Below are 27,662 nucleotides of genomic sequence, written 5' to 3'. Positions count from 1 at the left end.
CCAATTGCAAATTAAAGGTGTGACGAAAGTATACCCTTTCTTTTTCCTGGATAACAAGGCCTGCTAAATAGTTTGATGCAATGTCATCATCTATCCATATATTTAAATTAATTAAGAAAAACTTGTTTACATGGATGATATATAAATTGTGTGATGAAATTGCACATTCTTGTTATACTGCAAGTCATGACACAGTGCATAAATTGTTGGGATGTATTTTGTAGGAACACACACATTCACACACCACAATCTACCGCTAAAATGATAAACAATTAAAATTAGAACCTAACATTTTGACAAGTTGTAAAATCTTGTTAACCCCAAGTGCGCAAAATCTATATTTTATCTGAAACTAAAAAGGTAATTAGTTAGTTCAATAAATGGGGTGGCCATTATCACTGAAAAGATGTGCAAAACTAAGATAGTGAAAGGGATCACCCTTAAGAACAAGAATCTAGAAATGCTAATGAAACTTTTATCATTGTTGACCTGCATACTATCTCATATAAACAACAGACACAACAGAAATTAACAATCTTTTATCACAGAAAAGATGCGAGAACGACATTGTCATGCATCAACTAGACTCTAGTTCCAAAATAATTAAAAGAGTTATCATCTATCATGTACAACTAAATACAATCTTTATGTGCAGTTGCAAGCACAGGATCAAAAATTGCAGCTTGATCTCACCAAGTTCCAAAGCTGCAACCTACATGCTCTTGAGTAATGATATGAAGACGATCTCGCATCATGGCCATTGAAGGGTAAGCAGGGAAACATAACCGGTAAAAGCATGTGTGCGAGGAAGGCAGCCGATCAAGCGACTCGGATGTCTTATAGATGTAAAGTCGAGAAGCCAAACCACTGAAACCTTCAATTGGTAAATACTTTATCGAGGTCCAGAAGAAGAGGAGAACCTTTTTCTGCTCTGCTGACATACAGCCGACAATCTGAAGGAATGAAATTTAGTTATATCACTAGAACAATAAGAGACTGCCAGTACATAAGAAACTTTTAGGCCATATACATTCTTGACACGTACCAGAAACACCAGACCAGAAAGAATATAAGTTAAACATGTGAGAACATGGGGTACCCACCTTCCAAAACCAGGATATCTGAAAATCCGTTTCTTTGAAGCCATGATAATCTGTATTTGCTTTCCAATCATCTACAGAAATTGCATTCTCACTGCCATACAGCATCCTGTCAAGATCTTCCGGTTCCAAGCAGTAGAAGAAAGATCTCTGGAGCTGCCGACAGCTCATTATATCAGCAAAACCTTGAGCAAAATGAGCTACCTGTTCCGAAATAGCTACAACAAAGCGATGTTGAATTATAGAGTCAACATAATGCTCCCTATTTTTACTATCCACAACCAAGCTTTTCCCACCAGGACACAGCTCAACAATCTTCATTGATCCCATTTCCTCGATTTCATGAACAAAGGTTAGACCCAAAGCATCCTGATCGACAGCCTCAGCATCCATCTCCAAAATTTTCTTGCAGCTACTATATAAATAGGGGTCTGCATCTCGAATATCTTCTAATGAAATACCATATCCAGCCAACAGCGAAAAAAATACACGATCAAATACTATGCCAACTTGTACTCTGTGCATCAAGGCTAACGCAATTACCCTGCCAGAGAAACGAAAATATTTGAGGTGCAAAGGATCCATCTTGGATGCTGCAATCAAAACAAAGCATAGAGTAGATATTAGTAGTCTTATCATGAATTTATCCACATTTTAAACAAAAGAAGCACACAGTCTAAAATCATTTTCCAACTTGTTCAGGCATAAATTCAAAGTATGTTACAACAAAGAGAAACAATTTGAAGTTCAGAGCATGAAAGAATGATCCAAAAACTCGAAACAAATTGGGGATTAATGTCAATAAAAAGAGTAAAAATGGGAGTTCTAGTGCAAGGTTACATATATAATGTGCTGCCGACACCCTGGGGCAAGCCATACAAGATCACAGAATGTCAAATTGTTGCACGCATCTTGATAAGCTGAACTAAAAATCAGCTTGGCACTGTAAAATGCTGTAACATAAACTACAATTTTCAGAATCTAAAATGCTTGAAACTGTAAATTGCGATGAACAGACATGTGCTGATTGATGATAACTTGAAGCATCTAATAACATATAGTATGCCCTAACCATGCCACATAGGGAGTTCAAAACATATAAGATCTTATGATGCCAAAGGTAAGCCTTCTAAATAACTGAGAGGCAACTTCTAAGCATTCATAAATGAATTTACAACTCATTTTACATAAAACCAATTTTTTTTCATGGTATGAATTTTGAAGACGTCATCAGTTTTTAAAAGAAAAGGCGAAGCAAGAAGGCCAAAAAAAATGATGACTCAAAGTGTACAATTGATCAACCTAATCTAAGCAAGTACAAAATTATCACGAAGTGCAAGAAATCAAACATCTACATCAAAGGAGAATCTCTTGGTTTGGCAAAATCACACGAGCGAAGACGAGAAATTTAAGGATTCCAAGACAACCAAGGAGCGAGACTTAAAAAACTGATGGTAGGATTGAATGCCAAATGCAGTATTAATATGTTATAGCTAATAATAGTACAACATAGATCTATTAATAAAATCAAATGCCATAGCCAATAATGGTACGTCTCAGAACTTCTAAACCATGCATCAATCCCAACACAAAATTTCAACCACTATATCGGTAGGTAAAATTATCGCTCCCGAATTCCAATAATTGCACCGACTAGCAACTCATGAAAATGAATATATAGCCTTGGCAGTTCTACAATTCTAGAACCGAATATTAGACACTATACGGAATATAAAGAGTGTTAATGGTGTAATTCAATTTTTTTAAAATCTTACATCGACTCAAGCACCGTTTTTCGATTGTTTCTTTATTCCATATCATTAATATTATTTTCATACTAAATTACAAGAGCAAATTGCCCAGAAGTAAGATTCAGTATTATTAAAACTATATACATATAAAATGATTGCACCTCTTTGATTTCAAAATAGTGCAATTTATATTAATATGACGTCTTCCACTGGCTCAAGTGATTGATTACCTTTCCTCCGCAATGCATGTATAGTGAATTAGGTCGCACAGTGTAACAGCGCAATCTCAACCCTCAGGCCAAAGATTGGACTTAGTCTTGTATAGTTACTACAGAGGCTTTTCTACTGTTATGGTTCGCATATCGCCGGTAGAGCTATTCGCTACATTTTCTTTCACGTTCATCAGGTAACCAAGGTGTTTTCACATGATTTCCTTCACACCGAGTATACTAGGGATTGGACGTTTTGATCATACATCAAACTAATCCAAAAGCCAACAGCCAACAACCACAACCTTGAAAGTTCAGAAAATGGCTACTTATTCTGTCCCAATTCGTTATTCTAGTACAACTAAAATGATTTGTCAACAGTAATTAGCACGTATAAAGAGGAAAATTACAAAGTGTGATGTTACATATCTCTATTTTGCTGCCATTTACTAGCAATGTATACATATGTGTGTGTGTGTGTGTGTCAAAGTTGGAAAAAAACAAGGAGCGCTATAAATCGCCAAGAATCCACATGTATAGAGTGAACAAAGACATGCCTGGATTTGGAAAGAACCTTCGACAATCGTTGGGGCAAGCCAAAAAGAGAGCATTTTGAGGGTTGAATATCGCTTGGCATACCAAGAAAAACCACTCTCGTAGCACACCAGGACCAGTTGCCTCCTCATTCTTAAACTCCATAAATAAACCAGCACGTAAAGATTCTGCATCTGCATTTGCAATGTACTCAAATGATTCTGACAACAAATGCATTCGGTCAATGAGCATCTCATGCATCTCCTCATATTCATCCTTCACATCAGGAAGCATCATCATTGCTAAATGACGCCTTGCCTCAAAATTAGTCACCTCCTTATGCTCAAGAATCCACTTATGATCGTCACTTCTCTTGGCAAACTTAACAATGAGGTAACACAATGCAATCTTCCTATGCTTCATGATCTCCCAAAACTCCTCTACGCAGCCACAAAAAACTTTTGAAATACAATTAAGCTCCTTCAGGATAGCTAGGTATTGGCACCATCCAAAGAAAAGAGTGTCAGGGTCCAGTTTCATCATCAAGTTCACATGCTCCTCAACTTTACCCAAGCACTTATCCATTTCCCTCAACAAGTCAACAAAAGTCCCATGCAAAAGAGCAATCTCCTTAGCGTAACACACTGGGAAATTATGGAGTTCCACACATAAGGGAACTTTAATAGGCCCACAGTAGCCATCGTGCCTCGTGATCTCATTGGTCACAGGAACCACAATTGCTGTGAAATCCCTCACATCACTCAAAGAAGGCCCCACAAATGAGCTTGATTCCATACTCAAAGCCAAATCACGCAATAGCTTGGCGGCCAATTCACTAACAAAAGGGAATATGTCACGAAGTCCAATCAATCCCTTATTTTCTCCAATTTCGATGCATTCCACTATGCCTGCCAAACTACCACGACATAATATATACAAGGGATCACCAGTTCCAGCCGCCCTACTCAACGACCTACAGAAATCTAAAATTATGGGCACGCATTGATGATATGTATGCTTAGGCAAAACATTCTTACTGGAACTAATAAACTGTCTGATGGCATCTTCCGCAGTATCCCTATTAGGTTTATGGCAAGACATATATAGCATCACCAGCGCAGCTGGAGCAGAGGACGCAGTAAAAATCTGCAGGTGTCCATAGGCTTGGTCGGACTCTGGGTGCGGCGTCATAGTCAAGAACTCCAGGAGCATCGATTTCACAGTTTTTGCGCGAGGCACCGAAAGAATGGGTGCCGGAGGATTGTTCTTGTAGAGAGAGAAAATCAAAGAAACGACATCGTTGATCAGCTGCCAGGCCTGGGGGTGCTCGGTGCTCCGCATCCGGCCAACCAAATTCAAACTTGCATCTTTTTGTACCTCGCACTCGGCCAAAGTGTGTTCCCACTGCAACTGCTTGCCACGGTAAATCAGTCGCTGTTCGATGACGGGCAAACCGGTGATCGACTGGATTTTCTCATGAATCGATTTGATTGTGTCGGTGCACTGCGCCTGGAGCACTAGGGTTCGGTCGGAAAGCATACGGACAAAGAATTGGAGACGGGAGGAGCCGTCGGCGGATGATCGGGTGCGGGAGGAGTGGGCGGAATCGGATGACGAGGGAAGAACGGTCTGGTCCTTTCTCATCCTTGTAGGGTTTACAAAGAAAACAACGTTGTCTGCATAATCGTCAAGCTTGCGCTTAGAGAGAGACGACGACATTTGAGGGCAAGAACTAGGGGGGTTTCACGGCGGGCCTGTGCCCATGGAATCCGAACCCCCGTCCGCCGCAGGAAGAAAAACCACCTCTTTTGCAGCGCGGAAATTGAGTAGAAATTGCCAAAGAATTCACAAGGAAACTAGTGCGCGTGTGTGTCTCGGTGTGTGAAAACAGGAGAGTGACGAAGGTTTGGCAGTCAGTGGGCTGTATATCTATGTATTGAAACGCAACGCTATGTGGGCGAAATTACCCATTTAGACACATTCCCGCGGATACTTTCGGTCACCCTTAATAATTATGCAATAAATAATATAAAAAAATTTAATCATTTTTTAAAAATTTCTTTCTTCACTTCCGAAGAATTATATGTTTTAAATCAAAATTGAATTAACTAGAGATTTACCTACTTAATGTTATGAATGTTTAATTTTCAAAAAAATAAAATAAAATTTATCCGACTCTTGCAAACTACGAAACGAACTAAAGCCCAATCGAGATATTGGGTCAAATTAGAAAAAAAAAGTCTTGATCCACAAACTTTGAGCCCAAATAAAAAGAAGTTTGTATAAAGACGAATGACGTACACACGTGTTTTTTGTTTTTTTTAAAGATTATACACTAGCCAATTTACAATTCATTATAGCAATATATATATAATTATTATATACACACACTATATATTATATATAAAAGTTATTTACGATTAAACGAACGCAGTCCAAGTATCTATAGTCTATTTTATTTTATATTTCATACATTATATTTATATATTTTTGATCTGATTTTCTTTTATTTTTGTCCACTTTTCATAATTAACTTTCATAAAAAAATAAAAATAAAACAGAAACATAAATAAAATATATAGATAATTTTAACGTAATCCGGTCGAAAGACTTATATATACGAGGTCACACTTAGATATAAAATAAATCTTTTAAACTTCAAAATTTACAATTATATAAACACTTAAAACAATTAAAATATTATCTCTTTTTATGACGTTTTTGGGATAAACATGTTTGGTAGTCTCCACTTGACGAGAGACACTCGTCTTAAAAATATGTCAACTCGAACTTCTTCAAAGCTGTGTATTGTTATCTACCGAGAACATCATATTCTTCTCCATATGAATGAAGCACAAGGCTTGAATGTGTGTATACCATGAGCAATAGGAACACTCAAACACATAATGAATTCTGAGATACTAGAAAAATCTTGTTGCATCACACAATTACCGATGGATGTTTTCTTGGTGTTTGCTCTATGCAAAAATATATATTAATTTCTACTTATAACTCACAGTTTTTTTCCTGAAGTCTAAATGAATGCAAAGATTAAACCAACAACCGACAAATCGACTCTTACATACCTCCACAATCTATGGCCACACTCGGTAACCTTCAAAATGAATGAAAATTCTAATTTATAGAATATCAAAGATAAAATATATCTTTTCAAATCTTGTACGTATCACATCTTTCAAAATAGAATAAATATATGCAAACTCATATCTTCATGATATTATATTTCAACATATTTATCATATCTTCAACAAATCGCAAAATATATTAAAACACATATCTTCTTCAATTATCTACATATCTTCAATATCTAGTCAATATTTTTTAAATTTCTTGACAAAATAAATAACAAAAATTAAGCCAACGAAAATACCAGTCATTCAAAAAACTTGAAAATCTGATTTATGATTTAAGTCCTATGTAACATATTGTTAAAATATCGAGTAAATCATGAACTGTGTGTGGTTCGGGGATCATCTTACATTGATTTTAAGAATACTGAATACATGATAACCCTAAACAAAATGTGTATCTCTTACATTGAAAACGTGATTCGTTTTATTTAGTAAAAATGTTTAGGGAGTCAAACAACGATAAAAACTTACCAAAAAATGAAAGGGATTTTCGTGATCACACAAATATCTCCAAAATTCAAGAAATTAGAATCGGAAAATATATTACACTGGCAAAGAACCATAAAAAAGACATTAAAATTCGTAACTATCTCACCCCAAAAAAAAACTAGAATGGCCACTAAAGTCGACATATTTCTCATCACCATTGAATTCTTGCTGGCGGCCTTCATTGTTGTCGATATCTTCGGTGGCATGAAAAACATCGAGACGTTAGACGATGCCGTCGATGGCAGTGGATTAACCACAAACTTAACAGGCGACGATCCTAAGGTCGTAAATATCGCAAATTTTGCAGTGGACGAATACAACAAATACACGAACAGCAAGCTGAAATTTGTCAACGTTGTTAAAGTTTTATTTGCGCAATCAAGTTACGTGGTTTTGATTCAGGTGACGGATGGCTTTGAGTCCAAGCAGTATGCCGCCATTGTCCAGGAGCGAGGGGCTCAGAGAAGACTTGTCGCGTTTGACGAATATTCTGGCCATGGTTTGTAGTAAAACATTTGATATTTTATTTATATATTTTTTGTTTAAAAAAAATTGAATAAAATTCTAAACATAGATTTTGTATCTCAGTGTGTTTATTTCTCCATTCTGATCGTTGATCTGTCGCTCGTATGTATTAATTTTGAAATTTTTTGTGGCCCAAATTAGAGTTGTATATTAAATTCATGGATGGTTGATAAGGATACGTTTCTTGCAATTTAAATCGATATTTTTGTTTTATTATCATTAAAATGAAGACCCGTTTTTATATAATCAGAGTAAAAAATATTTTTGATTGATACACATTCTTATTATTTTCTTAGTTACACAAAATCAAATAATAATTAAACATTTAAGAAGTCGAGAATGCCAGCCTCGACTCACAAATTGACTTGTAAAAGCCCCAAACGTCTCAGGACCAAACTCTTCCACAATCATATCCCATTAAATAATTGTATCAATCGTATCCACAAAAACCTTCCTCCCATCCTGTGGTGGAACTAATGGCCACAACTTTTATTTGGCACACCTCAGTTCACATGTTATGTAAAAAGAGTTGAGAGACAAATTTGTACATGTCAGTGTCATCCCATCTTCAAATATTATTATTTATTTATTTTGAGTTCGAGAGAAGGATTTGTTATAATTAGACTTTCAAAATGAAATCAGTTAATTGATATTTGTAATGGAAGTTCAGTACTCTGTCGTAACTTTCAAAATTGGCGTGATTTGTTGCGTGATCGTGAAATTCATGTTTTTCCATCAACAAAATTAATGGAGGGGGGTGGGCATTCCACGTACGACTCACTTATCCAATCACCAATAGTTTTCATACTGACTATTCTCGAGTATTAATGAAATGAATTATTAATCACTCGTGTCCCACATTCACTATCCGCCATCACATTTCTGCTCTGTTTTGCTGTGTTTCTTTGGGCCACGTCGCCCATCGTTGAACTTCTGCGTTTATGTTAATTTTATTTTTAACCATATAATGAAAAGGTGTTGCAATCATCCAGTAATTGCCCAAAAAACTAAAATTCTATAACTTTTAATGAATTCATTTTTAATAAAACACTCTAAATTTTTCTTAATATAATATAATATAATAACAAGATAAGTGTCCAGCTTAGATTTTCAGTTTCCAAGATCCTCTTGTTCTCTCTGAAAGATATATAAAACATTGTTTCGTCGTACGCATCAGCAATACAAACTGATTATGCTTATTATACGACCTTTTCTTGGTAAGAAACTTATAATCTCTTGGTTTCGTAAAAATAATAGTTGCAAAGTATTCTTTGCTCCATAATGAATGAGGGCAGCGGCACCGTGTATTCAGATGATCCAAGAACTCCTCTTCTTCCACTTCAGGATCCGATTCGCGGCAAATGGAGTTTCAACTCAGTCAAATCCATCCTCACGCTCAACAATTTCTTCATTCTACTAGGACCTCTGCTCTGCGGCATCGTTTGCCTCTGCGCCAAGTTAAATGGCGGCGGCGGAGGCGGGAACAGCAGCTGGAATATGCTGGCCGTGCTTGTTTGGATTTTCACGTGGTGGCTGACTGAGGCGGTGCCAATGCCGATAACCTCCATGTCACCGCTCTTCCTCTTCCCCCTGTTCGGAATCTCCTCCGCGGACGATGTGGCGCGCTCTTACATGGACGATGTTATCTCTCTTGTTCTTGGGAGCTTCATACTTGCTCTGGCTGTTGAGCATTATAACATTCACCGAAGATTAGCTCTCAATGTGAGAGCTTGGTTTTAGGATTTGTATTGGTGTCTCTCGAATTCCATTTTGTAAACCTTTCTCTGGAATCAGTTTTAATCACTTTTTATATGATGCAGGTAACGCTGATATTTTGCCGTGATCCATTGAACCCATCTCTCCTCCTCCTCGGAATATGCGCGACAACGGCATTCGTCAGCATGTGGATGCACAACGTGGCAGCCGCAGTCATGATGATGCCTGTGGCAACCGGAATTTTACAAAGGTTGCCACCACCTGATTCCAGGTCAACCAATGAAAAAATTCACGTAACCAAATTCTGCAAGGCGGTGGTTTTGGGAGTGATATACTCAGCTGCTGTTGGTGGGATGAGCACCCTCACTGGAACTGGCGTGAACCTGATATTGGTCGGAATGTGGAAAAGTTATTTCCCTGAAGCCAAGCCTATCAGCTTCAGCACCTGGTTTTTCTTTGGTTTCCCCCTGGCTTTAGTTATTTTTATGGCATTGTGGACCATACTCTGCTTGTTGTACTGCAAAAGAGGGTCGGGTCAAGCTCTGTCTGCTTATTTGGACAGAGCCCATTTGAAGAGAGAGCTTGATTTGCTAGGTAATTATATTGTATGATAGTCCAATTATTTCCTCTGTTTAGCTCGCACGGACAATTTCTCAACATGCTCTGTTTCCAGGTCCAATGGCTTTTGCTGAAAAGATGATTCTAGCTGTTTTTTCGGTGTGTAACATATTAAATCATGTTTATTAATTCAAGAGTCGCGGCGAACCAACTTATGTCGATTATTTTGAAGAATTCTTGCTATTTGCAGATGTTAATAATATTGTGGATGACACGGAACATAACCGATGATACCCCTGGCTGGGGGTCTCTTTTCGATGGCCGTGTTGGTGATGGAACTGCTAGTGTGAGTATTGAATATTCAGCAATTACTAAATTTTGTTATGTGAAAAAGTATTTCATCAACTGCTCTGCTCTACCAACTCGCCGGTCCTGTATAATGGCTAGAAACTATGAAAATGATTCAAGAAAACAATGTGTTTCAATCATTAGGTCTTGATGGCAACCTTATTATTCATAATCCCAAACAAGAAGCAACAAGGGGAGAAGTTAATGGACTGGAAAAAATGCAAGGAAATCCCCTGGAACATCATATTACTACTAGGAGCCGGCTTTGCCATTGCTGAGGGGGTGCGTTCCAGCGGTCTGACGGATGTTTTATCAGGCATGTTGGAATTCTTGGAGGCGGCGCCATACTGGGCAATTGCCCCTGCTGTGTCACTGGTCAGCGGCACCATCACTGAATTTACGTCGAACAATGCCGCCACAACTCTTGTTATCCCACTTCTGATTCAAATAGCCAAAACGATGCATGCGCATCCGTTGCTACTTATGGTTCCTGGTGCTATTGGTGCGCAATTTGCTTTCTTGCTTCCCACAGGAACACCTTCCAATATTGTGGGGTTCACGACTGGACATATCGAAATCAAGGACATGTTAACCACTGGAATTCCGCTGAAAGTTGCCGGAGTTCTTGCGTTAACTGTTTTGATGCCTACACTTGGTACTCTGTTTATCTTCTACTTTCGGGTATTGTTGAATGATTTCCTCTTGGACTTTGAATTGGGTCAATTTAAATCCAAGTTTTTTCTTCTTGCAGGTGCTCATGTTTTTGGAACAGATCAACTTGTACCGAATTTTCAATAAGCTAAATGATGACCCTCTTCCTCAAATACATGTATGGATTTAGGCTGCTTTCGGTTCTTTTTGAATTGAACCTGGACTTCACAACAGGAAACTTTATATCAGGATTCACTGGGTCATTAGAAACTCAAATCCAGACTATGGCCTCTAATGTTTAAAGCACTCCCTGTTGTATATTTTTTTTAATGTATTGAATGTTTATATAATATAATAGCTGATAATATAATGTGTCCCGAGGAAAAAAAGTAGTAGTGGATTCAAAAATGTTTGCTGTACCATTTATGTAGGCAGTAGGCAGAAGATTACAGCTGGATTTTGCAGGTAAAAAATGCCTTTTTTATGAATCTAATGCTGCTCACCATTATAAAAATAAAGCCCATCACTTTTTATCAAGCGATGAAAACCGCCATAAAATCTGTGTCGATCTATTGCAGTTTAATCTCAACGAATCAAACTAAGTTTATCTCAATTAAGTGAAGCTATTGAATCTCTCGAACCGAGAGTTCTTTGATACATTGAATGTAATCTGGAAATAAACGAATGAATACAAAAGCTATTTGTCTTGTATATTAATAGCTCTAATACTAATAACCGCTTTCTAACTAATTGCTAATTGCTTACTAACTTACTTACTGCTAACTGGTATATTTGATACACCCCCTCAAGATGTGCCATAAATGTTAGTGATGGACATCTTGGAGAGTAAAGTGGATAATGTGGGAGACGACAATGGCTTTGTGAACATGTCTGCGAGTTGAGAATTCGATCTAACTGGCAGTAACTTGATAGATCCATATAGGATTCGTCCTCGAATAAAATGACAATCGATTTCTATATCGTTTGTGAAACACTGGATTAGTGGCAATGTGTATTGCCGATTGACTGTCACAGAACAAGGTTGCTGGTGACGGTGGCGAAATGTGGAAATCACGAAGCAATTGAATAAGCCACGAGATTTCACTGGTGGTGCTAGCCAATGCTCTGTATTCAGCTTCGGTAGAAGACCTGGAAACGGTGGCTTGCTTCTTTGCCTTCCAGGAGATTAAAGCATCACCAAGAAAGATACAAAATCCTGTGACTGACTTCCTCGTGTCAGGACAGGCGGTCCAATCAGCGTCAGAGAAGGCTCTCAGCTGAGTGGAAGATGAAGTTGGGAAGAAAATGCCTTGACCAGGGGCTGATTTTAGGTAGCGCAAAATGTGATGCACAACATGTAAATGAGTCGTGCGAGGCTTAGCAACATATTGACTAAGCTTGTGAACCGCAAATGTAATGTCTGGCCGTGATAATGTGAGATAGAGAAGCCGTCCAATGAGCCTACGGTATTGTGAAATATCCTCTAGTAGCTCACCATCAGTATTGTTTAGCCGAAGTCGTGGTTCCATTGGTGTGGAAACTGGCTTACTGGCCAAAAATCCTGTGTCCTCTATAATAGCTTTAAGGCAAAATGTCGTTGTGATAGACAAATGCCGTGCTGTGACCGAGCGATTTCAAGACCAAGAAAGTACTTTAACGAACCCAAATCCTTGAGTTTAAAATGTTCTTGGAGAAGCACCTTTAATGAGTGAATGATACTTGAGGATGGACCTGTAATTATGATGTCATCTACGTATACAAGAAGTGCCACAAAAGAGTGGCATGTGCCTTTGGTGAACAGAGTGTGATCAGATTGAGATTGTGTGAATCCAGATTGAAGCAGCGCCGTAGAAAACTTAGAGTACCACTGTCCTAGAAGCTTGACGAAGACCGTAAATTGATTTGTGAAGCTTACATACAAGTTTTTGGGATGAATCGGTGTGTGAAACTTGTGTATTGTAGCCAAGTGGCAAATCCATGTAGACTTCTTCCAACATATCACCATTGAGAAATGCGTTGTTCACATCCAATTGGGCAAGTTTCCGACTCTGACTTGCAGCTAGTGCTAACAACACTTTGACGGTTGCTAGCTTTGCCACAGGGGAAAAAGTTTCAAAGAAGTCAATACCTTCCTATTGTGTATATCCTTTGGCTACAAGGCGAGCCTTGTGTCTGTCAATCAACCCGTTAGATGCGTATTTAATCTTAAAAACCCATCGACAACCGATGGAATGTTTGCCATGTGGTAATGGGACAACTGACCATGTGTGATTAGACTCCATAGCTTCTAGTTCATCACGCATGGCTGCTCGCCACTGAGGAAAACCGACAGCTTGATGAAAGAATTGTGGCTCAAATTGTGAAGACACATTGAGGACAAGATTGCGATAAGAATGAGACAAAGATTCATAAGAAAGGCAAGAGCTCAAGAGATATACAGCTTCAGAGGTGAGAGAACTGCTGGACTGCATTAGGTTGCTGGACTGCATCAGATTGCAATGATAATCACGAAGATATGATGGAGGCTGTGTGTTTCTGGATGAAGTTCGAAGAGGAACTGACACTGGTTGAGTAGTAGCTTGATCCATGGGCGAAGAATGATTGATGGACTCAAGTAAGTGTGGATCCTCGACCATGGAAGGAACCAATGTGTCGAGATTTGATGTATCATGAGACAATGGCAGAACCACATCATCAAATGGATCAATGTTGATATTTGTGTTAGTGGACAGAAAAGGGAATGCGGTTTCATGAAATATAACATCCCGGGAAATAAAAATTTCATGATTTTTGATATCAAGTAACTTGTACCCTTTAATACCAGCAGGATAACCTAAGAAAACACAAGCCCGAGCACGAGGTGATAGCTTGTCCCGATGAGCAGCTAGAGTAGAAGCAAAAGCTAAACAACCAAAATTTCTTAAAGATGAGTAGTCAAACGACTTCTGATATAGTAGTTCATAGGGAGACTTGTTTTGATTTGTGGGAGATGGTACCCGATTGATTAAGTAAGTTGCTATCATGATACATTCGCCCCATAGATTAACCCCCACATGGGACTGAAATAATAGAGCTCGAGCAACATTTAATAGATGTTGATGCTTCCTTTCGACTACGGAATTTTGTTGAGGTGTTTGCACACACGAAAACTGATGTATGATGCCTCTTTCAAGAATAATTCGGTAAACTCAAGCTCTTTTGCATTATCAGTGCGAAATGCTTTAATTTTCTTGAGAAATTGAGTTTCAACCATAATGCAAAACTTTGAGACAATCTGGCTCTGATATCATATTACGTGAAGCTATTGAATCTCTCGAACCGAGAGTTCTTTGATATATTGAATGTAATCTGGAAATAAACGAATGAATACAAAAGCTATTTGTCTTGTATATTAATAGCTCTAATACTAATAACCGCTTTCCAACTAATTGCTAATTGCTTATTAACTTACTTACTGCTAACTGGTATATTTGATAATCTCAAAATCCCAAGCCCGAAGAATGCTCATTCCAAGTGTCTTAAAAGCACAAGCCCGAAGAATGCTCATTCCAAGTGTCTTAAAAGCACAAGCACGTCAATCCCCTCAACTTCACATGCACTAAAGCTTTCACCATATAAACATGTCTCGGCCCCGCAGCCTTCAAAAACCACAAGTCCCAACATCATAATAGTGCCTAAAACAAGATAATGGCCCAAAGATTCAATCTCCCCCTCGGAGTCCTTTCATATCTGGTGGCCGCTTCGATCTATTTCGAAATTTGCAGTGAAGGAGCACAATAAATCGAAGAAGACCCGCTTAAAATTTCAAAAGGTGATAAAGGGGCAACGCTTGATGAATTTTAACGGGAAAAACCCTCAGACGCAATTGCTTCTTTTTATCTCTGCTAAAGATGGCGATGCATCGCACCAGTACTGGACCGTGGTGTTACCGGATTCTTGGCCCATTGCAAACCATATGAAGATGAAACACTTCGAAATGATCAAGGGCAAACCCATTTAAAGAAAGTGTTAAAATCAGCAATCGTAATTAGATAATATATAGCATAGTTATAGTTCGTTTATGAGCAATAAATAATTAATTTGAAGGCAATGAATCAATGACAGTAATAACCAGTATTATTATTATTATTATTATTAATGTTATTATCGATTATATTGCGAGATTTTTTTAATTATATCGTGAGATTTTGTATTTTATATATCATGAAATTTTGATAAATTAAATTTTTGCATTGATTTTTTTTGTGATATATGATTTGGATGGACAAAATTGATGTACATGTATTATCACTCATATATATTTTGGGATTAGTCGTTACATATTCTTTTCAAATTATTTTTTGTTTGTCTTTAATATTGGGAGAATTCATTTTTCTTATTAATATTTTTCACAAATATGAGTGCTCCTTAATTAAAAAATATCGCGAATAAATAAGCACGATGACATATTATATGTATGGAATCTACAATGAATCAAAATTCCAGGAAACAAATGAAAAAGGAAAAAAGAGAAAAAAAAAATTAATCAGGCGAAAATGATTTGAATGTTTTTGTGAACACATAAAAGTCCGCTTATGATAACTGCTTTTTATAGATAAAACAGTATCACCAAATTGTTTCATATATTCCAAAAAAAATAAAATTGTTCGATATAAATATAAAATTTTGAAGGAAATTCATCGTGGAAAAATCACCTCAAAATTAAATCAAAAGCCAATCAAAATGGAGGATTTGTTAAATTCCTAACTTCAAGAAGACTTCATTTATAATTCATATTTAAATTAGATGTTTTTTCAAATTTGAACCGAATTAGCATAAAGTTTGAAGCTTTGAATGCTGCATTAATCTAACGTCATCAAAAAGTGAAAAAAGGTATATATCGAGTTTTTCCCGTGTGTATTATGTACACCATAAAATCAAATTCACGGCGTTCATCAACTGTATATGTCATTGTTCATACAAGGTCATTAACAAAGCACACATAGGCTCATGTGGTAAATAATAATATATGCAGTGTGCTTTTAAAAGTACACCGTTATTTCTATAATATTAACAGCACACGTCGTAGAAAATAGTACTGGGGCATTATTTTAACGCGCGTCGTTGATGTTACACCGTGAAAAATCAATTTTCTTTTAGTGTTAGGTGCCATATGTAGGCTATATATGATGAGTTTATATGTGTGTGTGTTAGATGAGATATATTATTTATTGTGAAATGAGAAAGTTAAAGTAACATTAAAAATATTGAATAAAAGTTATCCACTCTAACGTTGTATTTACTTTGTATATATTAATGGAGAAGTTCATCAATCAAATCAAGTGTAATAAAGCCAATAACAAAACCCTAGGCTATGTAATTTATGACCCCCGGCCCCCACCCCAATTTCAATCCACACTTCCATAAAGCTTATCTCAGAGTTGCAATTAGCCGTAGGTGTTGTCCCGCAAAATGTCTTAAAAAACAACATAGCATTTAACAATAGGCACTGGTCTTCTACTATATAAACACAACTTAGCCCCCTTCCAAAAACCACACTTCAATCCAATATCTTGTATTGATTAATATAATTGGTCATGAATATGGCTAGAAAATATAATCTTCTCCTTCTCGCAGCCTTCGTTGCATGCTTGATGGCTTCGATTTACTTCGAACCCTCCAAAGCAACTCCAGTGGAGGGCAATCCGGTGAGCGTAGACCTCCACACGGTGAAGAAAGACGCAGAGTTTGCAGTGGAAGAGCATAACAAGAAAAAGAAGGCACACTTGAAATTGGAGAAGGTGGTGGATGCACATCTCATATACGGTACCAGTACTGTTGCTCATAAAACTCATTCCGCGGAATTGGTTCTTGTCATCGAAGCTAAAGATCATGGACATGAACCGTGCAAGTACGTCGCGCTGGTGTGGTTGGATGGTTGGCCTGCTGCGAAGCACATGAAGTTGAAGCACTTCGAAAAACTTAAGAAGTGACGAACGATGCTTGGTTTAGTGATGACAGAGATTTAATGTGTGTGTACGTGACCTCAGTCAACTTAATAACTGTGAAGTTCGTGTGTAGTATCTCATAAAAGTTATTGTGGAATTAAGGAATAAAACATGTATGATATATGTGCTATTAATATAAATTGTTATTAAATAAATAAATAAAGGGATTTTGAAAATCTATCATTTAACATCTGCTGAATTTTTTTAGACTTACGCTAAAAAATTGAGCAAAAATTTATGTGAGACAGGTCTCACGGATCGTATTTTGTGAGTAAATATATCTCTTATTTGGTTCATCCATGAAAAATATTAATTTTTATGCTAAAAGTATTTCTTTTATTGTGAATATCAATAGAGTTGACTCCTCTCACATATAAAGATTCGTGAGACCTACTCAAAAAATTGGTTTCAAAATACGTAGATGCAACTGTTACCGCTTATTAGGGACGGTGAGATTTGTTACTTATCTATTTAATTATTAATTAAATTTGTTAATTATTACAATATCATATGATAGTATTTTTCTCTTTCATGATGATGATAATAATAATAAAAAATTTATAATAATGTATTTACTTTTAGATAAAGAAATAACCAAATGTTTCAAAATAATTTGTATGTCTGATAAATTTAAAAATTTAAGTCCTTTAATATTTTAATTGATTTTGGGCGAGGCTTAAAAAAATTAAATTTTTCTTTATTTTTGGTAATTGTCAACAGATTTGTTAACACTATATCGAAAATTTTACTCAGTATCAATCTTGTGTAAGTTGAATTTTCCAATATTAATCGGATTTTTCTAACGAGAATCAGTTTCTCTAACAAATTCAAATCCAATTTTCCGTAGAACAAAATCAGTCTCCCCATGCACTGTTTCCTACACGCGTCATGTTAACACACTTGCAAACATACATTCTTTGCCAGTATAAATTATCAGCCATCGGAGCCATATATACATCAAGAAGACAGTGATTTTGGTCTGTACATAGAATAAAGTATTTGTGGACAATTGTTGAGATTAATTGGTATCGTTGCATAGATTTTGATTAATATTTGGTGTTAATCGAAGAATGATGAGCCATGCATGCATGCATCGTGGTTCAAAATTTTAGTCTCGCTTGATGTGAATATTAAATCAATGGTTGCGAATACAAAGTGCTGGCTATGTTTATGACATGAATGTTCATGCACATATGTTGGATATAAATATGAAAAATTATATTATTGAAAATCTTTTGAGACAATAATATACTTTTGAAATTTTATATATATAAAAATATGCAATGTGTTGTTACCCTCGTTTGTTCCAATAATTATATGTGTAATATGGTGTGACTTAACGTCTACTTACAAAACTGTTGAAATCAAGTATTTTGTTTGTTATAATTTGTATATTATAACAAAATAATTACAGATATTTTCAATACAAATTATTCATATATATATATATATAATATTGCGTATTTGTAAGTTTTTTAAGTTAGTTTATACAAATACACAATATTTGTATAAATTATACTAAGGAAAAAACTTGTGTGAGACGGTCTCACGAGTTATATTTTGTGAGACGGATCTCTTATTTGAGTCATCCATGAAAAATTATTACTTTTTATGCTAAAAATATTACTTTTTATTGTGAATATCGGTAGGGTTGACCCGTCTCACGAATAAAGATTCGTGAGACTATCTTACAAGAGACCTACTCTATTAGTAATTAGTGATTAGTAGGTCTATTGTGATACGCTATCACAAATCTTTATCTGTGAGACGGGTCAACCCTACCGATATTCATAATAAAAAGTAATATTTTTAGCATAATAAATAATATTTTTTCATGGATGACCCAAATAAGAGATATGTCTCATAAAATACGATCCGTGAGACCATCACACAAATTTTTATCATATTTGATTGATGTTCTTTGTATTATTGTTTTGGGGATGAAGACCGAGCACGGCTTGTGTATTGGATGCTTTAGCCAATAGATTTTTCTTTGTCTTTGCCCTAAAATTTAAGAGAGGAAAGGGAAAGCAATGAGTGGCAACAAACAAAACAATGCATGTGAAATGTAGAAATTCAGTTAAAGTCTCATGGCCTCATCCATGCTCCAAGAGACAAATTCACATTATAATTTCATTAAATTTTTTTTTTTAAAAAATATAATATTGTTCCAAACTACAAATATATAATATAATTATCCACGTTACTGACAAGATTTGAGTGTGAACCCGAGACTTACTTATCTCACACAATCAGAATACAAAAAAATAACTAAATCTATCTAAATAAATTAGAAAAACTAGTCACAATCAAGGGAGTCGAATCTAAGATCAATAAGTCTTAAAATCTCAATTTTATCCATTGGATAAAGACCACAACGACATTTAGAATTTCTTTAATAATCTCTTAGAATTTCAATGTAATTTATTATCCAAAATAAAAACTAAGATTTTTATTTTATAAATATTAGATTAGATTATTGTTTGTTAAAGTAGGGACTAAAGCTTCAAAAAAAAAAAGTAGGGACTAAGGTGCCATTAATAAGTTTATTAATTAAAAAATAAGAGAAAAATGATCAGAGCTACACTGAATAGAGTCTTTACTGACAAGTTAATCCTCCGTCCATCCGATTCTAATGTACTAGATCTTTCCTGGTGCATCCCTTGAATCGCGGCGAAATATCCCAGCAAAAATCACTGAATCTAGAATCCGAACTTCGAGGTTAGCGAATTTCATGGAAAGTATCGTACTGAGTGGCTCTCAATCATTGAAGGAGAAGCGGGTGCTGGCAAAAGCGTAATTTGGACGTGTTTGTGCAGCGCAGGAAAACCGGGGGTGCGGCGGGGACCTCAGCACCGGGTGTCGAGGTCCGGAGGCTCCCATTGGCAGAGGTAACGGTAAGATGAAGAGTTTATTTAAGTCGAAGCCAAAGACTCCCGCCGATTTGGTGCGGCAAGCGCGAGATTTGCTCATCTCCGTCGACGTCGGTACCGCCGATGGTAAGGAGAGCAAGCGCGACGAGAAGGTTGTCTTTCTCTTTCATTTCTATTTATGTGGTTTTTGGATTCATCATCTGTCCGCTTCATCTATCATCTGTTATTAGTTTAATCACATTTGTGAAATAGCTCGCATTTTCTCTTCGGATTCCTGGCTCATAATTAATTTTTTTGTCTCTGCAGATGATGGAATTGAGCAAACTTCTCCGGGATTTGAAGCAAGTTCTATATGGAAACAGTGAATCTGAGCCAGTGACTGAAGCTTGTGCACAATTGACCAGTGAGTTTTTTAGGGAAAACACTTTGCGCCTGCTAATCATTTGTCTTCCCAAGCTGAACTTAGAGGTAATTTTGAACTTTTTTTTATTTAAATGCAATGAATTATCGACATATCTCCTGTGTGTTAGATTTATTGTTGAAAATGACTGGTGTTCTGATTGTGCTGAACCTCAGATGATTATCTGGTATGACGATTCTCATGGTAATTGTGTTGATTAATCAGATTATTTTTTGTAGGCGCGCAAAGATGCTACTCAGGTTGTTGCTAACTTACAGAGACAACAAGTTCAGTCAAGGTTGATTGCGTGTGATTATCTGGAAAAGAATTTAGATCTCTTGGATATATTGATAAAAGGGTGAGGCGGATTTTTTTTTAGGTCTCGGTGTGAAGCAGTATCCTTCAAACTTCAATTGGAAAGTAATGAAATATGATGAATTGAACAAGCGTATTATAGGGCAGTATAGATGTTAATGTTTGTTACTTGTTACATTTGAATGTTGATAATTATTAACTAATTGCTGAGTATCTTTCCGTAAACTTCAATGAGAGCAAGGACTTCTAATCTGGTAAAGTCCTCCATGTTCAGTTGTCACTAATAAATTTTTTTGGTGAAATTTAGAGCATGGAATAGTTGTTTATCAGGTGTTTATATTTGAAAGCTTCTTTTATCTCTGACAAACTTTGCAGCTGATTGTGAAAATATAATCGGGTCTTTGTATGATTGATGTTGTGTTTTTACTGCCTTTTTTTTTCATCTTACATGGTTGATGCCTCTTTTCCAATATTTTATTATTTTTATCCCTTGTTGAGAGGGCACAGAAAAGAGGAGTTTTTTTCTTCTTTCATTTTTATAAATTTTGTCTTGCCTTACTACTTTTACTAAAGATATTCTTTTTCACCATTGATTGACTTTAATCTGCTGTTATTTTCTCAGTTATGACAATTCTGATCTGGCTTTGCATTATGGTGCAATGTTGAGGGAATGCATACGCCACCAAAGTGTTGCAAGGTGGGTGGATCTGTCTTCAATATTTCTTCCGTGTTAGATATGTGGAAATCAGAACTTTAAACTATTGATCAAAGGAATATTCTTACATGTTGGGGAATGTTTTGCAATTTTCCAAGGATACAGTAGGGGCTATTTTGTAATTTCCAAGGATATGTTCCGGTCATTTTCCAAGTTTTGAAAAAAAATTGTTGCAAAATTTAAAAGAAATGAGAAAATATAGTTTGGATTTATTCATAAATGAAAACACACTTTTTTATAACGTGTCATGTAATATTATTTGTTATTCTCGGATTGATTTCTATAATAAACTCATAGTTTTTGAAAATTGCTGCATCCTATCTGCATGCGGTGTCAAATCCTTGTCCCATATCCTTGTATTATAGTTGTGTTTATTTATTGAGGCAATGTGGTCTTGCCATTAATGGGGAACTAAATGGCTACAGTTCTCTTCATTTTTTAGAAACTTCCTGGCTTTTGTTGGTAGATGAGCATGAGTATGCCATATAAATGATTTTTCTGTGTGGTATGGAAGTCATTTGTTTCTTATTGGCGTGTGGGTAAAATTTGAATCTGAATCATTGCTGCTTTAAAATTTATATTTACAAGTTGTAGGATACGCTGAAACATTAAAAGTCGTTTGATACGCTGAACCATTACAGGTATGTTTTGGAATCTGAGCACATGAAGAAATTTTTTGATTATATTCAACTGCCAAATTTTGATATTGCTTCAGATGCCGCTGCCACATTCAAGGTTAAGGCTTTTATTGAATTTTTAAATCATTGACTTCCTTTCTTTGGTCTCTCATCACTAAGTTATGTGATCCCCTGCCCTGAAATTGGCTTCTAATTTTGTTGAGTTTGCAAAATTTTGGTCTGATGTGCATGTTTGAGTTTCCTCTCTTCTAGGACTCCTACTTTATGGGCTCTTGTGTGTTTATCCATGTTCAACGTCATAAGGCTGTGTTTCTAAGTTTCTTATTAACTCATAACTATTAATCTCTGCTTAGTGAAACATCTTAATGTGAAATCGCTGTTGTTCAATTCTTGTTCTAAAGTTAAGGAAACTTTGTTTAAATAATTATCATGTACATATGAAGTTTTTGATTTGTTAATTTCCAAGTATTTTATCTCTGCATGGTCTTTCTGCTTAATTGGGTTCTGTGTCTGCTGAAACTCGATTGTATTTTAGCTTGATCCATGGAAATCCACTGTAAGTAGAAACTTTCGGTGTATCATTGTACACTGTGCATGGCGGGATATTGATCCTCTTTCCTTTGCAGGAACTCTTGACTAGGCACAAGTTAACAGTTGCTGAATTTCTTGCTAAAAATTATGACTGGGTAAGTGATGTACTCTGTGAACTGACCATCGTGCGTATTGAAGAAAGTAATGTTTTCATTACGTGTTTGATTCTATCTGTGGCTATGTTCACAGAAAACTCATCTTCTTTCTGAAATGGCCATAGAAAATTCTTAATTTTTCTGATGGTAGAAATGTGTAACTCGCATGTGTTATCATCAAGTTACTGTATTTTGGCGCTGCAAATTAATCAAATTTGTTTCCGTTGTGAGCTCCACTTTTTAATCTGCTGGATTTTTCTGTCAGTAGTTCTTTGCAGAGTATAATAAAAAGCTGCTTGAATCTTCCAACTATATCACTAGAAGGCAAGCAATCAAGGTATTGCCTAATTTATTCTCTATTTTATGTTGCATATCGTTGGACCACTCTGATATGCACACATCCTTCTAACACCCCTTCCTTAAAAGGGACAAAAATGGAACAATAGTCAATATTAAGTACTCAAGTTTGCCTGTGGCATCCTGTTGAACTGTGATCTTTGTGATGTCATCTTTCAGCTGTTGGGAGATATCCTACTGGATCGTTCAAATTCTGCTGTCATGACTAAATATGTTTGTTCGCGAGACAACCTGAGGATCCTCATGATTCTTCTTAGAGTATGAATTCTGTTATTTCCCTACATATTTACGCCCTTATGTATTGAGTCAAACTATTCGTGGAATTGAGGAACAAATGGCATTAAAATAGGTAGACAAATGGTTAGATGAACAATAAATCGTATCAAGGTTATGTTTGAATTGTGTCATTTGAAATTAAGGAATACTTAATTTTAAATCCATTTTAATTGTTTGGAGACTTTTGATAATGGAACATTTCAAATTATCCCCTTCTTAATTTAGGTTTTTGCATGAATAACTATGATGGCTTTCAAATACCTTCCAACACACCCAAAAATTGTGGTTTTGAAATCCAATTTTAAAATATTTCCCAGACCAAATGTTTTTGTCCAAAATCACGTCCTTTCTTTTAAATACAAACTTACACCAGATAAAAATCAACTCATGAGTCGATATATAATGTCTTCAAGCAAGTGCACAGCACAATAACCTATGCTCGTACCTAAAAAAATCATTAAAAAAAGAAGAGGGATTCTCTGCAAGCATCTGGTATTTATCATCATTTAGTTAACAGATAGTGAGAACATTTCCTTTCTTGATGGTTGTCATGTCTGATATTAGTGGTGATTTCTTTCCTTCTGCCAGGAGTCAAGCAAGAGCATTCAGATTGAAGCATTCCACGTTTTCAAGGTATCCTAATCTTGGAGCCGAGTAGGTTAATAACTTTGCCCACTTAAATGCTTCAATTTTTTACCGAGCTTATATATGTGCAGTTATTCGTAGCAAATCAGAACAAACCCCCAGATATTGTCAATATCCTTGTGACAAATAGAAGCAAGCTTCTACGCCTCTTGGCTGATTTTAAGACTGAGAAAGGTGAGGAAAGATCATGTAGACATATCGAATCTTTTAATCTGGGTCGAACAGTTCTTAAATAATGGTTCCTTTTTGGTGCAGAAGATGAACAGTTTGAGGGTGATAAAGCACAAGTGGTTAAAGAAATTGCTGCACTCGATCCCAAATAACGGCCATGAATTTGGCTCCACCTGGCCTGTATCATCTTTTATTTCTCGAAGACTGATATGTTGTATGAGTAAATCCAAGTTTCTGATACTCTTCTATGTATAATTGTTGGTTATTAGTTCTTCGTCCTAGTATTGTGAAAATTCATGTGAAAACCCCGTGGTACTTCAGATTTGGATAATAGCTTATGAATATTTTGTAGTTGTCATTATTTGCTTCTGAAATATTTTGTAGTTGCCATTGTAGCTTATGTATATAATATCGTTTGAGGATGATTTGACCCTAGGTGTACTCGCGGCTACTTCAGAGCATAACGTCGAGCTTTACATGACATTTTTTTAAAACTCTAAACTAAATATTGGCCCGTCTTTGTTTATTATTTTTATTTCATGCAAGAGTTATAGTTACAGGTCGGTCATCTATTTTCCAGCTTAAATAGAATCTGGATCAGCATATTCCTTTATTTGTACTCGCAAAGTGATTTGAAGATCATTTATCTTGAAGCATATTCTGCTATTTCCCAAATGTGCGAGAAACAAAATATTCTATAAGCTGTAAACTGGCCGGAAGGTAAAATTGCAGATCCCAATAACCGTTCCAACTGATTGACCGATTCTGTTAAAAAAATGATTTTTGATTACGTTGATTTGCATGCTGAGCCAAGAAAAAGGGAATAATTTTATCCCGTAAATCAACGGTGTTTCTGAAAGCGACGATTTTTTTTTTCTGTCGAGGGGACCTTAAGTTGAAACAATATCTATAAATAATTGGCATCTATTTGTTTCTCTGTTCGTTCATGCTCTACGTGAAGGGAAATTCTTCAACCGTCAAACAAGCGCAACAAGATCGTTCTTTTCTCCTAATCTCATCGCCCCTTTTTCAAGAAACACGTTAATGGCTACTAAAGGTAGGTTCTTATCAGTCTTTCTTCTTTGAATTGTTGCACAAGTTGCGCGATACTTTGAGTTGGTTCATTGGAGTTTAGTCGTTTCTTGATGGGAATCCTGGACATTTCAGGTTCAATGGAGGAATTATTGTCTGCAGCAGTGGATGCAGCTAAAAATGCTGGAGAGGTTGCAGTTTATACGGAGTCCTTTTTACTATAATTTTGTATTCGTGATTTCTTGCTGCATTGTTTGATAAGTTTCTGGCAGCATTCTTCACAGTTTTGGATTTATTATTCATCTTATTCAGTGAATTCTTTGGGTTGTAGATCATTCGCTTTGGATTTCATGAGACAAAGCATGTGGAGCACAAAGGCGTGGTAAAGTCATGGCTCTTTATGAATTTATCAATTTCGAAAAGTGGAAGCAATCTTTTCCTTTTTCTTCGTATTGCTTCATGAGTACGTGGGAATCTCCGATTCCATTATTTGATATGAAAATCGTAGAATTAGAACATAGATTCAGAAAGTACACAACTTAAGGAAAGTTATCTTCCATGTGAACGATGTTATTTTATATATCTGAATATGCTTTAAGAATGATGAAGTTAGTGATTTTGTACTAAAATATGGCGACCCTCTGTCATGATATGCTATTTCGACATGTGATAATGATTAATTTTCTGAATTAGTTTCGATTATCTATGTGACTCTTTACAGGTGGATTTGGTAACAGAGACTGATAAGAAATGTGAAGAAGTCATTTTCGATTATCTGAGATCAAAATATCCTGACCATAAGGTCAGAGCGGTAGTTTCTGCAGTGTTTAGTGTATTAGATTTTTAATATTTTATCAGTGCTAGTGTGCCACAATATTTTTAGAGTTTGATGTTTCTTTAGTCATGACCCATGTCTGATGCCAATATTTCTTTGTTTAGTTCATTGGAGAAGAAACTACTGCTGCTTGTGGAGTTACAGAATTAACTGATGAACCAACTTGGATTGTTGATCCTCTGGATGGAACTACTAATTTTGTGCATGGGCAAGAATCTATTAATCATTTGTTCAAAAAGAACTAAGTTTCACAGTATCTAAAATGAGATTATACGTTGAAATATGTGATTTATTGCAGGTTTCCATTTGTTTGTGTATCTATCGGATTCACAATCGGGCGTATTCCAACCGTCGGTGTGATATACAATCCCATCATGGATGAGGTAAATTTCAGCTTCTAAATATGATGTGCTTTTGAGTTTAACTTCCCTTGCGCGGGGGACTGTTCCAACCAATGGCAGTCGATAGTTTCTGCGACCTTGCCATCGTTTGTCAAATGCGTGATTAGCAATCAAGATCACTTGCTGCACATTATACTTCTGTTCGATATTAGAGTTTTCTAGATTAGACACGGTCTACTTTTGTAGTTGTGTAGCTAATACATATTGAATGTCATAATGCAGCTTTTTACTGCCATTCGCGGAAAAGGCGCATTTCTCAATGGAAATTCCATCACTAGTAAGTTGCTTCTTTTAACTCGACATTTGGGTAATGGTTTATTGAGGTCACCGTAACCAAATTTGTAATATTCAGCGTCTTCTCAAACCGAACTTGTAAAGTCCCTTCTTGCCACTGAGGTACACTTCTAAACTCAGTCTGAACAATGGGTTCATTTCGAGTGCATATTTCTTCTACTGACAAAATTTGGATAAGATAGTCTACCTAGCTCCAGTTACCTTTACTCGCTGAGTTAATTTTTTTGAACTCTGCTGAAAGAACAGGCGGGTACAAAGCGTGACAAGTCTACTCTCGATGCCTCTACTAATAGGATCAATAGCTTACTCTTCAAGGTTGATAAATCAATGATGGTCTCAAAATATTGATTTTCAGCATTTTCTTTTATTTTAAATAATGTTGGTAACATGTATTTGTTCTCGCCTGATCAGGTTAGATCCCTCCGGATGAGTGGTTCTTGTGCATTAAATCTCTGTGGAGTAGCATGTGGAAGGCTTGATATGTTCTATGAAGTTGGATTTGGTGGACCTTGGTGAGTTTCAAATATGTTATAGGATTATGATGTCGTAAATTACTGAATCTTGAGCCATCTGTTCAGGGATGTAGCTGCTGGTGCTGTTATTGTAACTGAAGCGGGAGGACTTGTATTTGATCCGTAATTAACATCTCCTTAAATCTTGTTGGAACAATATGCCTCCTTTTCCCCCCATCAACTGTTTGAATCATAAATTCTTTTATTTCATTCAACAGCTCTGGTAAGGAATTTGATCTCACATCTCAGCGAGTTGCAGCTTCAAATTCTCTGCTAAAGGATGCGTTTATTGAGGCATTGCAACACAAGGAGTGAGGGAACTGCTGACGAGAAATAGAGAAACTTCTAACCAGTTATCATTGTAATAGACAGATGTAAACTACAACTTACTGTCAATGGATTTTTACATGTGTGAGGCTGTGGCCTTCAAAATAACTCAATAATATCGTTTTGATGTTGGTCACTCAATATTTTCTTAGCTTCAGTAGCCAT

The 27,662-nt window shown here is 36.2% G+C and overlaps 5 protein-coding genes across 6 annotated transcripts; 4 read left to right on the top strand and 1 right to left on the bottom strand.

The window, feature by feature from the left end:
• Positions 1-524: 524 nt before the first annotated feature.
• Positions 525-5,505, bottom strand: LOC142526267 (E3 ubiquitin-protein ligase UPL5-like). Its single transcript, XM_075630531.1, has 3 exons — positions 3,618-5,505; positions 1,104-1,693; positions 525-953 (listed from the first exon to the last, which is right to left on the bottom strand). Exons 1-3 carry the CDS (start codon positions 5,311-5,313, stop codon positions 690-692), a joined length of 2,550 nt encoding a protein of 849 aa, XP_075486646.1. The 5' UTR covers positions 5,314-5,505; the 3' UTR covers positions 525-689.
• Positions 5,506-7,358: 1,853 nt separating this feature from the next.
• On the top strand, positions 7,359-7,742 carry LOC142526154 (cysteine proteinase inhibitor 5-like). The gene has a single exon (XM_075630409.1). It carries the CDS (start codon positions 7,359-7,361, stop codon positions 7,740-7,742), a length of 384 nt encoding a protein of 127 aa, XP_075486524.1.
• Positions 7,743-8,882: 1,140 nt separating this feature from the next.
• On the top strand, positions 8,883-11,398 carry LOC142526753 (tonoplast dicarboxylate transporter). The gene is made up of 6 exons (XM_075631325.1): positions 8,883-9,482; positions 9,581-10,070; positions 10,150-10,193; positions 10,285-10,380; positions 10,527-11,037; positions 11,134-11,398. Exons 1-6 carry the CDS (start codon positions 9,042-9,044, stop codon positions 11,178-11,180), a joined length of 1,629 nt encoding a protein of 542 aa, XP_075487440.1. The 5' UTR covers positions 8,883-9,041; the 3' UTR covers positions 11,181-11,398.
• Positions 11,399-19,587: 8,189 nt separating this feature from the next.
• LOC142527379 (putative MO25-like protein At5g47540) lies at positions 19,588-24,488 on the top strand. 2 transcript variants are annotated; one of them, XM_075632159.1, is made up of 12 exons: positions 19,588-19,741; positions 19,845-20,045; positions 20,200-20,361; positions 20,533-20,651; positions 21,231-21,305; positions 21,965-22,058; positions 22,588-22,647; positions 22,916-22,984; positions 23,164-23,262; positions 23,869-23,913; positions 23,997-24,099; positions 24,181-24,488. In XM_075632159.1, exons 2-12 carry the CDS (start codon positions 19,923-19,925, stop codon positions 24,246-24,248), a joined length of 1,017 nt encoding a protein of 338 aa, XP_075488274.1. In that variant the 5' UTR covers positions 19,588-19,741; positions 19,845-19,922; the 3' UTR covers positions 24,249-24,488. The 2 variants fall into 2 exon arrangements, with proteins under 2 accessions (XP_075488274.1, XP_075488275.1); XM_075632160.1 differs by having other exon boundaries at positions 19,596-19,741; positions 19,840-20,045.
• Positions 24,489-24,637: 149 nt separating this feature from the next.
• On the top strand, positions 24,638-27,638 carry LOC142527380 (inositol-phosphate phosphatase-like). The gene is made up of 12 exons (XM_075632161.1): positions 24,638-25,153; positions 25,264-25,319; positions 25,460-25,510; positions 25,850-25,930; positions 26,068-26,171; positions 26,262-26,346; positions 26,587-26,641; positions 26,717-26,760; positions 26,905-26,973; positions 27,070-27,170; positions 27,237-27,293; positions 27,389-27,638. The coding sequence occupies exons 1-12, from the start codon at positions 25,141-25,143 to the stop codon at positions 27,483-27,485; spliced, it is 813 nt and encodes a 270-aa protein (XP_075488276.1). The 5' UTR covers positions 24,638-25,140; the 3' UTR covers positions 27,486-27,638.
• The last annotated feature ends 24 nt before the right edge of the window (positions 27,639-27,662 follow it).

Source organism: Primulina tabacum, chromosome 15, assembly GCF_025594145.1.
Source record: "Primulina tabacum isolate GXHZ01 chromosome 15, ASM2559414v2, whole genome shotgun sequence".
Lineage (NCBI taxonomy): Eukaryota > Viridiplantae > Streptophyta > Magnoliopsida > Lamiales > Gesneriaceae > Primulina > Primulina tabacum.
Note: the sequence above shows the minus strand (reverse complement) of the source record. Positions and strands in the feature narration are given on the sequence as shown.